The sequence below is a fragment of the Hyalella azteca genome, unplaced genomic scaffold (genome assembly GCF_000764305.2).
Source record: "Hyalella azteca isolate HAZT.00-mixed unplaced genomic scaffold, Hazt_2.0.2 contig4437, whole genome shotgun sequence".
NCBI classification, from domain to species: domain Eukaryota; kingdom Metazoa; phylum Arthropoda; class Malacostraca; order Amphipoda; family Hyalellidae; genus Hyalella; species Hyalella azteca.
The window spans coordinates 1-14,290 of record NW_025934652.1 but is presented as its reverse complement, the minus strand read 5'-3'; the positions used below and the strand labels follow the sequence as shown (position 1 = coordinate 14,290).

General features: G+C 36.0%; 2 protein-coding genes across 2 annotated transcripts in view; both read right to left on the bottom strand.

Annotated features, from left to right (window-relative positions):
- The window catches only part of LOC108664773 (neuronal acetylcholine receptor subunit alpha-7), a 76,080-nt gene extending 68,735 nt beyond the window's left edge, over positions 1-7,345 (bottom strand). The window contains exon 1 of the mRNA XM_018151454.2: positions 6,987-7,345. Within this exon, the coding sequence (XP_018006943.2) occupies positions 6,987-7,044 (58 nt within the window). The 5' untranslated portion in view covers positions 7,045-7,345. The remainder of the gene's footprint in view (positions 1-6,986) is intronic.
- Positions 7,346-10,284: 2,939 nt separating this feature from the next.
- LOC108664770 (extensin-like) lies at positions 10,285-12,230 on the bottom strand (the record flags this gene model as incomplete). Its single annotated transcript, XM_018151452.1, has 5 exons — positions 10,285-10,655; positions 10,835-10,850; positions 10,912-11,195; positions 11,495-11,510; positions 12,037-12,230. Coding segments are annotated over 5 exons (881 nt in total), but the record flags the coding sequence as incomplete, so codon positions are not given.
- Between the last annotated feature and the right edge of the window lie 2,060 nt (positions 12,231-14,290).

Below are 14,290 nucleotides of genomic sequence, written 5' to 3'. Positions count from 1 at the left end.
TACGTAACAAATAGGCGAAAAAGGGAAAACAGTTAAAAGGTGCGATAAAAACAGACGATGAGGAAAATTTACACAAATAAACGATTAGGGCGAGTGAAATGAAGCAAATAATGTATGAAATCTGAATGTAAAATTATACGAAATATGCTTATAATGAGAAGATCGAATACAAGTGCTAAAGCTACTGTAAAAATGTACAAACAAGGGTCGAAAATTCCACCCTTAAATCTTTACCGTAATGAAAATTTGAGGCTGCCCGAGGAATTTTACAAACTGAGACACGGGCAAAAGTTAAGCAATTGCACGAAGCAATAAATAATTTATTCCCTTACAATTATTGTTCCCTTATTCCCTTAACTTTCCATCCCCAAAAAAATCAAAAATTGCAATGAAATGAAGACTTGAGGTTTCGGAGGTCTCAAAAGTCGCCACTCTTGCAGATGCGCGATAGCTGAAATCTTTCTTCGCCGGTTGCATATATCTCGCTCCCATGATTCCGTTATTTGCATTTTTACAACACTTCTCTTTAACTTCACTTCTTGTTGTGTGTTTTGTTTGTATGTCTGCAACAAATCTAATAATCGATATTTAACACACTTTTACCTGTCCAATCGATCTGAAATTTTGCACACTTGCCTAAACTCGGATACAATGCATGAATCAATTGACAGAACAAATAATATAAAAAGTAAGAATTTTTTTCAATATTATAGAAAAATTTTATATTTTTTTCCTTGATTTTTGAAAATAAAATTAGAAATTCATTGTACATGTGTAACGTCGGAGACACTGGCCTCTTTAGGAGTGTTGTCTTTAAAAAGTAGTTTTTAAACACATACGAGTATTATTGAAATTATTTTTCACTCAGCAGTCACTATTGAAATCAATCAACTTGCTGACAATTCCCGCACTCTTAATACAAATTCTCGTACTCCTAATTCGACATTAAAAATTGTAAATTTTATTTCGTAAACGAAATTTGAAGCGGCAATGCAAGCCCTGATGTCAACAGGGACAAGCGTTTCCATCACCTCCTGTTTTTCGAACACTTCAGTTATGGGGCGAGCGTATAGCTCTGTGAGCCACGAACGGACGGCTGCCATTTATTTTTATCTAAAAAGACATCGGCAAGCACTCTAGTGTATTAAATATCGGCGCACAGTCCTCTAAATGAAGACGCACGGCCGCCCCACGTGCATACACTTGCAGGCAAGTGCGGGACGGACAGTCGATCTGTCTTTTGGCACGAATATCCGGTGCATTTTCCGTCCTGTCGCAAGGCTCGCTATTTTGGCATGATTATTTGGATTATTTGTGTACAAAAATGAAATAATGCGATGAATAAAGCAATAGTTTGAGATTATTTATCTACCTAAATTATGTCCGGGAGAAAAGCGGACATGTGCAAACGAAAAGCGCTCTGGTTTCCGACATTTTTCATGGACAATGTATATGAAGGTGCTCCAGAGACTGTCAACGTGGAGCTTGATTTACGATTCAATCTGGAATAACGTGGACAGAATTATTTTTAAAACATAGCATGAATATATTTTGAAAATAAATAAATTTTAATATAATATATAAGGGCTGTTGCAAGGGACACGTATCGAATATACCTATGATGTCAGTATACTACCCGACCTATTCTTTATTTATTTTATTCTTAACGGTTAAAGCTCGACGATTGCAAAAAAAATCATATGTGAGTTACATAATAACTGTAAAATATGGGTTTGAACGGGTATTTTTTAATTAATATTCATAGGGTTTTTATTATTCAAGGGATTGGAGACAACTAGAATGATAGTTTTCACGATATTGGACTTACGAGATTCTAAAATTAAAAAAATCATCGAACTTCGGCAACGCTGGGGCTAACGACCCAGTTAGATATAAAAAATTGCTTCTATAATACAGTTCCCCTTTATTCCTCTGCAATATCCTCTACTCCCAACTTCAGCTCTTTAAAAAAATTGTAGACCAAACATGTAATTTTGCGGGAATAGTACCGAGCATCTTCGGAATTTCAGGTCAAAATTGTGTACTAAAAATGTCCCACAAAAATACACCAGTCGAAAGGGACAATTCTGCGAGCTGTAAAAACAATAGTTTGGAGAATTTCATTGCTCTGTTGGTCGATAAGCTTCTCCTCAACCTAGACTGGAAAATTCGGCCCAGTACGATTATCCTGTTGATCCTTTGGGCTACTGTCAGAACTGAAGCTCAAATTAAATTCCTAATGTCATTCGAAAATATTCGTTTTTAGTGAAAAAAGAACATATGCCAGACATAAAATAAGTAAAAGTTTTTGATTGACAATATTTGCTCAATTATGACTTTCAAAGATATTGTTATTTCAATTTTGACGCTGGATGTGTCAACGTCAATATTAATGTTCTGCAAAGATTTAATAACGAGTCGTTCGCTTGGCGATTCAGCCATGGAATGTTGCAGAGAATTTCTATGCATAATTTTGCTGTAAATGTGCCAAGTTAAAACTTATCGGATATTGCATTGCATAAAGGATCTCGCTGAGGATTAACAGGAGCCTCGTATATTTTCACAACATCGATTTATTGAACAATATTCAATATTGGAATCTTATAATTAAGTTTATTATGAATAATATCACATTTTTGCGCATAACTGATGCTAGATGATTTATTTATATACATCATTAACGCCATAGTAGAAAAATTGCTATATTCTTATCAGATACTCAAAATAAAAGTAGGTAAAAGATATAAAGCAGTTGTATAAAAAATAGCGACCATTCATCGACGAATAATTTTAGTATATTTTAATAAATTAATTGAAGAAATTAATTATTTTAATTTATATAAATTTTCAGTAGAAATAAAGTAACAAGTAAACCCGAATATGATAACAGGAGTAAATACATATGTATATTACTCTTTAATTCCACTCATTGCGTACTCTCTACTTATAATAAAAAAAAGTTTAAACGGTAACAGTTTGATTCTCAGCTGATAATTTGTAGTCTATGTTCCAAGCTTGTAAATACAGTTATTTTTCTTTCATCAATAACCCACTTCTATTATTCTCTATTAAAATCATTAAACATTGAACTCAATTGATTCTGGCTGTAATTAATTCTCTCCACTAGCCTCTGTAGGAAAAAATAACATTTCCGTACAGTCTAATTTTTTGAATGAAATGGTTTATTATAAGTTTAGATTAGTTTACGTCTTCGATGCAATGTTACGAAACATTTTTTACGCCAAACTAATTTTCTTCAGATGTTAGAGTAGCTTATGTTTCAACTGCTGCTTGCTGAGATTCATTGAAAATTGGAATTCAATTGAATTTCATAAATTTATGCTATGTATATGGTCAACCTAACTAAGAATGCTTACTTAATATTATATTATATTATATTATATTATATTATATTATTTACATAGTTTACATATAATATATAATTACAATATAAATTTTAAATTAGATATTTGGATTACCTAATCGACTTTATAGCCCGCTAACTGGGATAGGGATAGATTGCTTGCTGCAACTGCTGCAAATAAAGTCATAATAAACAATGGGACTGTAAATTTTGTGATGCTTCGTGCTGCATACATTTCACGTGTAATTATTTTGCATAAAAAACAACATAAAGGGAGTACAAACTTTAGTTATTCCCGCTAAGTGGATATCGCGGTAACCTTATATGCATAAAAAATCTGTTCTTAAATGCGGAGAAAGTGACAAATCGTACATCAACGTATACTGTAGAAACGATTACTCTTGAATCTAGGAGTGCTGAAAATGCATAATCGTAAATCTAGGAATCCAGAAAAATAGCTACTCTTTTATCCACGAATGCAGACAAATGACTACTCTTATGTCTAGGAATGCAGAAAAATATCTACTCTAAAATATCGGAATAAGTAAAAATGTCTGCTTAAATATCTAGTGATGCAATAAAATCGTCTGCTCAATCGTTTAACAGTGCGGTAAAAACGCCTCCTATCATATCCATGACAGTGCTGAGGAAATGTGCCTTCTCGTATACAAGGGTGTAGTAAAAACGCATACTCTTCTACCTAGGAGCTCGGTAGAAGCAATAACTCTTATATAAAAGAGTGTATTAAAAATGGCCACCTCTATATCTAGGGGGTATAATAAAAGTGTCTGTCCTTTTATCCAAGAGTTTGGTAAAAATCGCGGTGCCGGTCGGTCGACTCACCGCCCACAAGCTAACAATCGGGGAAGCTTCTTGCAGAGCCGAGTTTGTTCTTGGCAAACCAATTGCGTCGCAATCCTGGACAAAATCTTCCAGAAATGAACTACCCGGAGCTTTGGCTTCAGAAGAGGCTTGCAGACCGGAGCAGCTTAGCCGCAGGTGTGGATAAACCCTGTTTTTAAGCCCAATGATCCATAATTGTCACCAATATCTATCTTGAATTAGTTGAGGTCTTCTTTTTCTTAGTGGAAATTTTGTCCCATCAATGATTCTGACGATGGTTATTAATACTTTGGAATTTCGTGAGAAATTAACCTGGGATTTGTGCTAGTATTTTTATAATTAGGTATCTAGTTTAAAAAATTTTTTTTAGTATCTGAAATTTCTTTTCAATTTCTTGATCAGATGACAGCATTGCTCGATTAAATTTAGTTTATTATTCAATGAATCATTCTAAACACGAAATATTACCCACATGCAAAATGAATTGGCACGCGTTTAGTAGAATTGTGACCAGTAAACTTTTAATTAAATATCATTGAAATATTAGCCATGATACCCACTGTAAAATCTGAATAACAAGTTTTCAATAAAAATATATGAGTATGCCAACATGCCATTCATTTATTTTTGCCTACCATATGTAAGTCAGTGCCGTCTTTAATTAGAGTGTTGGGCGAACTTTTTGAGCTTAGTCTGAATTTGTTTTATATTTCGATCGCTGAAATCTTGAAAACTGTAAGGAATTCCAAAAATGCATAAATTCGTTTCTTTCTTCGAGTTACTCGTATGGCACAGAAAAAAAATTGCCAAGCTCAGGAGTCTCGATTTGTCACGGAAATCCCAGCCTCGCTTCAGGATTCATTTGAGCCTAGCTGAAGTCCGCGCCGTCATTTCGCACGTTCATCCGGTAAAGCCGAGTTGTGCTCAAGATTTAGATTTTCTCGGTAAGAAATAAGCCGGAAATAATTTTCAAAATAAAGCTAAATAATCGAAATGTTTACATCAAAAAATTGTTAGGTGTTTATCTATGAAGGTTTATTGTCTGGAGCGACAGGATCGAGATTTTCAATACTTTGTTTGACAGCTGAACGCAGAATTTTTTATTATATTGTAGAGGTCTTGAATTAAATGTTATTTTATAGTTAGGCATTAGGCATTTATTTAATAAATATGTTGTCAATTTAGGATTATTGTTAGAATAGTTTAGAGAGTACTGGAACTGTGGTCAGAGATTGAGGATAGGAATAGATAGCAGCAAGAGCGTGGACTTGGAAAGGAAGACGTCGTCATGTGTCATGTGGAACGTTTAGTTCCGTGAACTAAGACTGCTAATTACCCGTGTTCTACAACATGTGCTATGTGTCTCATTTTATGCAGAAAGTCTGTAATAGTGATTGATGTGCAATAAAGTATTTTAATATGACTGTTATGTTATAATATAGGTGTTGTCACCTGGTAACAAAACCTGCCACTATACCCGCGAGAATATTATCACATATCCTCTTATTTGACTCCTATATGAGATAGTTAAATAAATATGAAATGATATAATTCAAAATAAAGCAATATCAGAAATGGACTGCTATGGCAGCACAGGACTAATGCTGTAAAAGCCTTCACAAAGATTGCAATCACTCAGTTTTTTGACGAGTAACTGCCAAGTTACTATCGTGTTACTAACTTGCGTTAAAACACTTTATTTTTCAACACACTATCTACCCGAAAATTGTTTACAGCATCAAATTAAATAATAATTATGTTGGGATAATTATTGTTTTGGTTTTAAAACCCCGAAACACCTTTATTCTATGTTTTATAAAACCATGGGTTTGTTTTAAAACCCCGACAAACCCTTATTCTATGGTTTTAAAACCCCGCCAAACCCTTATTCTATGGTTTTAAAACCATGGGTTTGTTTTTAAACCCCTAATATAAACCAGAGGATTTGTGAATCCTTTGAATGCTTCAAAAACCGACTTCCGTGCTCGAGTTTCGTCACTGCAACTTCGCATTCGGCATCCGCTTTCAGAACGCCACGTTGTCGCAAAATTCCTGTCGCATACAATGTCAATTAACGGACCCGAACGAAAGTCTTCCTCTCCAACTCTGACACACAAACTATCCAAACAAATTCGGATATTGCAATTTTATTGCCACGACTGAGCTGGGATAGCAACAGCACTGTGGATTAAGCGTTAGTATTCGAATTTCCTGGGAAAACATCAAAGAAAATCCTGATCTTTTATATATTATCGCATTTCTTCGTAAAATTCAGATCTTCTATTTGTTATCAAATTTTTTTTGTACTCATTTATGAAATATGAAATTAAATTTCTTGTGCACATTTAATGTTTCTTCGGCAAGTGCTGAAGCAATGATAACAATTGAGATCGATGTCCGTCATTTACGCGATCGTTTCGGCTAAGTCACTGAAAAAAAATTGTGAAAGTAAATTCATAGATTAATTCATTATATTCCACTTTATATCTAAAACTTATAAATGCTAAGATAATCGAAAAAAGTTTCACGGTTTCGCAAGCTGTTACTCAACCTGTTGATAAAATTTTACCCAAACAAAAAAAAACAAATTTAATCGCAAAAAATTACAAATATTTAAATGAAAGAATCGATCAAAGAGAGAAACTTCATGTTTAAGAATGAATTGTGATTCAAACTTTCATCCGAATTAGTGAATATTGCGAGAATATTCCTAAATAACATATATTACAATGTTACTATCTATTCTGTTACTATCTATAACCATCTATTCTGCTCTTACCTTGCATACAAAGAGCGTAGAAGGCAACCGCAAAGCTCCAGCAGAAAAGAAGTGACATCTTGGGATGGAAAAATACTCCGTGCTTTCTTCTTTTCTCCTTTCTTTCTGTTTCCTTTCTTTCCTGCTCCTTTCTATCCCTCTCCTCTCTTTCTCTCTTCTTTCTTCGCTTTAGCACATTTTTCTGTTATCTGCTTACTCAACTTCCTACAGCGTGCAAGCTTGCACATCCACCGCTTCGCATGTTCTAACACTAATCATCACATTCATGTTAATACTAAAATGTGGAGATCTACCATCACTACTAACTCTTATCTACATGTATCCAATCTAAACTACGTTTCATGAAAATTTTACAGCCATAGCTCTATATGAGAAAAAAAATAATTGAGGAATAGATCGAACGACCTAGTTCTCAAAACAATTAATTGTTTAAAATATTAATTTTCTTACAAAATTCCGTCAATTATACACCCGAGGTCATAATTTTTGGAACACATGGATATTTTTTAGCTCGGATTAGGCTAATGATGCTATGGAGCTGCCGTTTCAGTGACCAGCAGATCTAATGCCAATAGTGAGACATGCGACATTTAGCATCGGGAAATCAAGAATATATTAATTAATATTAATACAGGCTTTAATTTTGCCTACCAATTGCACGAGTTAAGCTGTCGCATACATTTTTCAAGTAAAATTTTCATAATCGCCGGGTAATTTCGGAATAACCAGCATCGTACTCCTGAAAACTTTATTATTAAAATGAAATAAAAGGCAAGTCAGAGCAAGTCAACCAATTAACAAACACATATTTTACAATGCAGCATCAGCATTATTTTACTTTCAGTGAACTGACGCATGCGGCACAATCTGAGAATTTGTGAAATTTTGTCCAAATATCGATGAACTTTTACAATGGTGTCACTATTCCTGATCCAGTTTGGAATGTCATTCCCGTTTAATCTGCTGGTGAAAATTTTTTACATGATAATCATGAAAACTTCCTACAAAACAGAGGCGAGAAAACCAAATATATAGTGTAATTGTTCCAATTTTAATTTACAAATTGTTATCTGCAGCATAAGCATTAATCAGTAAAATCAGTAGTGTTAGGACATCAAAGTACCGCATTAGTTTGTCAATACTCGTAATTCTGCATCAGAAAACGACTGTGCAATTTTCCCTAAAGCTGACAGACCCAAAAACACGTATAAATACAAAGGTATGTATGTATATGTAGGTGTTTACGTATACATACATGCACGCGCTATCAGTGTCATGTACAAATGATATACTAATAGATTACAGTAAATATATCGATCGCTTAGCTAGTTTTTAATTATTTTTTCGGGTTGTATAAAAGCTTTTCAAGTTTCTTATGTGATTGTTCTATGCGCAATCTTTGCTATATTCATATTTTATATTCATTTAACCCACACAAAAATAATCTAGTTCGCTTCAGAAAGAACTATTATATACACGATGAAAATTTGTACCAACATATTCAGAAATGAAACGGGTTCGTAATGAAATGTGGTCAGTATTTTTTATACCTGAAATTTAATAGCGCATAAAAATATAAAATTCAAATGAATCCAAAATTTTTGTGTTGTAAATTGAAATTTTCAATTATTCAATCTAAATTCACCATGAATTTGGAGCCATGCGATTATGTTAATATCCAATATTCGATTTCCTAATTGATTAATAGAGATGGAATATACGTGAAGGTATTTGAGCAAAATAGCTGAATTGGTTAGTGCCTTTACCATTCCCATCTATAGGGTCACAATAACTGTTACTTATCTTATTCGTACCAAAAGCTTTAGTCGTAAGAGTTACGTTCAAGTAGCAAAATGTTAAGATAGTTACATCCTACTAAATGTTTGATGGTGTGCACCGTCCAGTGGAGCTTGCATATTGATGTTTTTGTCCATTACTGTAACATCTTTTAATCGACACCTGCGCAAGATGAGAAAAAATGCCTCACATGACAAAGAACTCATTATGATACAAACTTCTATAAACATTAATTCATCAAAAAATTCGACTTAAATCTTGGATTACTTCATTTACAACATCTGACTTCATGCATTTAGCGCTCAGTTCTTTACTTGGGTCTGCCACTTGTATTAGTTTCTGCTTAAATCTTTACCTTTGTAGCTTCTAGATACAGTGTTTGAATCATCAGGCAGTGAGAAGACGAGTATTTCAATATAAAAGCCTAGATGAATAAAAAAATTCAAACTTCTACCTAGCCGCAATGTAGTTTACATGTGTAGAAATTAGAAAATTTATTTGAAGCATCGTTGGTAGATGGCATTACGCACGATAAAAAGAATTTATCCGCACTTAAGTTAAATCATGCAATTAAAAGTTAGAATGCATCTTTGGTGATCAGGAACAATGAATTAGGTGAAAATTTAACTAATATGAAAAAGAGTCTCTGTGAAGTGAGTGGTGCTGGTGACATGGCAGTGTTGCGCACGCTATTCATCACCATCATTTGAGCGACGTCGAGATACGAACGACAGAGCTTTAAAGGCTCGCCTGTGTGTGCACATGACAGAGCGAGGACGACACCGACCACCTCACCACACCGCGACTGAACGCGCACTGAGGTAAAGTCGCAGCAGGCGAGTCTTACCTGCGCCTGAGGACCTGCAAACGCTGCGGTCCGAGGGGATGCTGTCCTCGCAGGATGCCTAGTTATTAATTTTTACGGAGATTCTGAATAATCAATTATTGTAATTGTAAAAATATTTAAATCGTAATCGTAATAATCGTAAGATAATTTAAATAATATTATATAATCGTAAAAATATTCAAATGTATTTTTTCAGCGCTTCCTAGTACGGAGATGACATATTTTACAGTTTGAATTGAATTTTCCATGATGCGCAGACTCATTTTCTGCAGACATAAAGACCTGCTTCAACTTAATTAATAATTTTTTAAGTATTATCGAAAAGTAGGACAAAATTTTAATCAATTTATCAATAGTGATCAGGCATCAATTAGTTTTCCATTGTGCAAGAGATACTTAAATGCTGGTTGCAGCCCCGTAGACTTTTTTCGATTTTATTGTTTGATTATACAATGTGATGCATACTCGTGTGTGTGATGTGATAAATGTAATGTATAATACTCTCGAATATACAGTGCTGTCCTATAAATGAAGATAAATCTCAGACCCCGAATAATGATGAGTAACCGAGCTTTATTGTACGCAAGACCGCCCCAGCGTGCAGCTGATGAACAGGAGCGCTGAGCAAGACAGATGAACGTCCGATGACTTAGGCTACCTAACGTGGGATGAACGTGGGGAAGAGATAGGGTACACTTTAGGGGGAGGCCCTTTAGGAGAAAGTACTTTAGGAGAAAGTACTTTAGGAGAAAGTACTTTAGGAGGAGGCACTTTAGGAGAAGGCACTTTAGGAGGAGGCACTTTAGGAGAAAGTACTTTAGGAGGAGGCACTTTAGGAGAAAGTACTTTAGGAGAAAGTACTTTAGGAGAAAGTACTTTAGGAGAAAGTACTTTAGGAGAAAGTACTTTAGGAGAAAGTACTTTAGGAGAAAGTACTTTAGGAGAAGGCAAGTTGGGAGAAGGCACTTTAGGAGAAGGCACTTTAGAAGAAGGCACTTTAAGAGAAGGCACTTTAGGAGAAGGCACTTTAGGAAAAGGCACTTTAGGAGAAGGCACTTTAGGAGAAGGCACTTTAGGAGAAAGTACTTTAGGAGAAGGCACTTTAGGAGAAAGTACTTTAGGAGAAGGCACTTTAAGAGAAGGCAAGTTTGGAGAAGACAATTTAGTAGAAGAAAATTTAGGAGAAGGCACTTTAGGAGAAGACAATTTAGGAGAAGGCACTTTAAGAGAAGACACTTTAGGAGAAGGCACTTTAGTAGAAGGCACTTTAGGAGAAGGCACTTTAGGAGAAGGCACTTTAGGAGAAGGCACTATAGGAGAAGGCAATTTAGGAGAAGGCAAGTTAGGAGAAGGCACTTTAGTAGAAGGCACTTTCGGAGAAGGCACTTTAGAAGAAGACACTTTAGGAGAAGGCACTTTAGTAGAAGACACTTTAGGAGAAGGCACTTTAGGAGAAGGCACTTTAGGAGAAGACACTTTAGGAGAAGGCATTTTAGGAGAAGGCAAGTTAGGAGAAGGCACTTTAGGAGAAGGTATTTTAGGGGGAGGCACTTTAGGAGAAGGCACTTTAGGAGAAGGCACTTTAGGAGAAGACACTTTAGGAGAAGGCACTTTAGGAGAAGGCACTTTAGCAGAAGGGAATTTAGGAAAAGGCACTCTAGGAGAAGGCACTTTAGGAGAAGGCACTCTAGGAGAAGGCACTGTAGGAAGAGGCAATTTAGGAGAAGGCACTTTAGGATAAGGCACTTTAGGAGAAGGCACTTCAGGAGAAGGCACTTTAGGAGAAGGCACTTTAGAAGAAGGCACTTTAGTAGAAGGCACTTCAGGAGAAGGCACTCTAGGAGAAGGCATTTTAGGAGAAGACACTTTAGGAGAAGGCACTTTAGGAGAAAGCACTTTAGCAGAAGGCAATTTAGGAGAAGGCACTTTAGGAGAAGGCACTTTAGGAGAAGGCACTCTAGGAGAAGGCACTTTAGGAGAAGAAACTTTAGGAGAAGGCACTTTAGGAAAAGGCACTTTAGGAGAAGGCATTCTAGGAGAAGACACTTTAGGAGAAGGCACTTTAGGAGAAGACACTTTAGGAGAAGGCACTTTAGGAGAAGGCACTTTAAGAGGAGGCACTTTAGGAGGAGGCAAGTTAGGAGAAGGCACTTTAGGAAAAGGCACTTTAGGAGGAGGCACTTTAGGAGAACGCAAGTTAGGAGAAGGAGCTTTAGGAGAAGACACTTTAGGAGAAGGCACTTTAGGAGAAGGCACTTTAGGAGAAGGCACTTTAGGAGAAGACACTTTAGGAGAAGGCACTTTAGGAGAAGGCAAGTTAGGAGAAGGCACTTTAGGAGAAGGCACTTTAGGAGAAGGCAAGTTAGGAGAAGGCACTTTAGGAGAAGGCAAGTTAGGAGAAGGCACTTTAGGAGAAGGCACTTCAGGAGAAGGCAAGTTAGGAGAAGGCACTTTTGGAGAAGGCAAGTTAGGAGAAGCCACTTTAGGAGAAGGCACTTTTAGAGAAGGCACTTTAGGAGAAGCCACTTTAGGAGAAGTCACTTTAGGAGAAGGCACTTTAGGAGAAGGCACTTTAGGAGAAAGCAAGTTAGGAGAAGGCACTTTAGGAGAAGGCACTTTAGGAGAAGGGGTACAAAAATGACGTTGGGGAAGAAAATAACTGCAGAGCATTTTGTGGCAGAATGTTGAAAAATGGCGTTGAGTGAAGGAGTATCCGTGCGGCACTTTAGAAGAAAGGGCATAAATGGCGTCAAGGAAGAGAATAACCGCGTGGCACAGTGGATGAACGGGTATAGAAATTGTCAGGTTGTCCCATACTCTCAGTATGGGCGTGTCGAAATAATTACGGCGATCGTGTCGAAATGGTTACGTGATCGATTCCTGCAATAATACCTCACCATGTTTAACTTTAAATAATTACTACTTAAAATAGTATCCCTCTTTCATTCCTCCTTATTATATTACATGGATATTAATTCGAGCCGGAAACCATTGAGACAGTATACTTGATTAATTATTATTCAAGTGTCATAGAAAAGACACACTTGACAAAATAGCGTGAATGAAAAAATCAATGCAGAACGCTTCAAGAGAAGGCGAGCTATGAAGGCATTAGCTGCACGGCTCGTATTTGACGACAACAAAATTATTGTAGAAAAATATTCACTTTTTTCATCTGATTAATTGAACTATGACAGACGCTCGTAAACAACGCAGCAATAAAAATTCAAGAAGATCAATGAGCAAGAATTGTTGCAAAAGGAGTTTCGACGAACACAAAATTCAATTGTTTAGAATGCAAATAATTCAAGAATTTCCTTGAAAATGCTGTAGAGTAAAAGTCTTAAACGGCACAAAACACAATTCGAATTTCACACTTAATGTGCACCCTTGTTTAAGTCCATGCCATGTCACAATGTTTACTTGTTCAGATCTATGAATCGTATTTTGAAGGTTAACTCTTCTCTTTACACCTCTGTCTTGTCTTTTGAAGGTACAACGTTCAATATTTTATGTTCATACCTCGCCTTATGAACGTGCAATGGTTCTCTTTACATCTCTGCCACATATTTTGACTATGCAATTTTTGGACTATGCATTTTTTTAAATCTATGCCTCATCTTTTGCCAATAAAGTTTTCACATATCTCGCTAACAAAGCTCTAGTAAAGGCCTGCCGCTTGCAGAATCAAAGCAGGATGACTTTAGAGAAGAATTTATTTTGCTTATTATTTCATGAAACATCAAAGACTGAGGCCGGGCGTCTGCAAGCGATGTTGCTGCTAATGAAGCTGTCAGTGCCTTGCTTTGTGCCGTGACAGTACAGTGCATTGCACCAGCTGCCGTCCTATGTACATTTCTGTCTATGGCTCTGAAAACGATATCGATAATGGATGCATTAATTATCGAATTCGTCCATTAAATGTCCGGGTACTGCAATTTGTGTTACTATGTAAATTTATGCAGGCAGCGAGTAACAATTGTGCAGTGCAAACAAGTGTCAACTAATGGTAGGCTTCTCTGAATGTTAGGCACTTATAAACGCTCACGTGCAGAGCTTTTCTGTATTTGTTCTGCCAACGCTCTTCTCTAAATGCGATTTGCGAGTCCAAAGTGTGAATTTACGTATTTTTGGGCGTGGTAGTAGAACGATCGGCTGGGAGTTAGGTCACAGTTAACAATCTTTACTTACAGTCGTTTTTAAAAAGTCAGAATAACGCTTTCAAACCGTGGTTTTGATTATATTAAGATTTTCAGTTTAAGACGAGCCGGTAAACGGTAAATTTAGGAATTGTCCTTCGCAGAAACATGAATATAAAAGTTTAAGGTTAGCCAGGAGTAAAAAGGCTAATAGTGAAGTGAACCTGCAACGTAGAGCTTCATCAACTAAAGAAATAAGGACTGACGCAGGCGAAAGAGGTATTGGATGATGCATAATTCAGGACAAACAACGTCATTTAAAAAATACATTGGAATAATCCATTGAAAAAGCAGCATGAGTGTTTCAAACATGATCCAAATTAGTCAAACTGTGTCACAAGTGACTATCATATGAATTGTACAGAATAATCAAGCATAGGTATTATAGGAGTTTACTTCGTTTAAAATGTTACGTTTGTGGCTAAATATCAGAAAATCGATAACACTTGGAAGTAATGTTA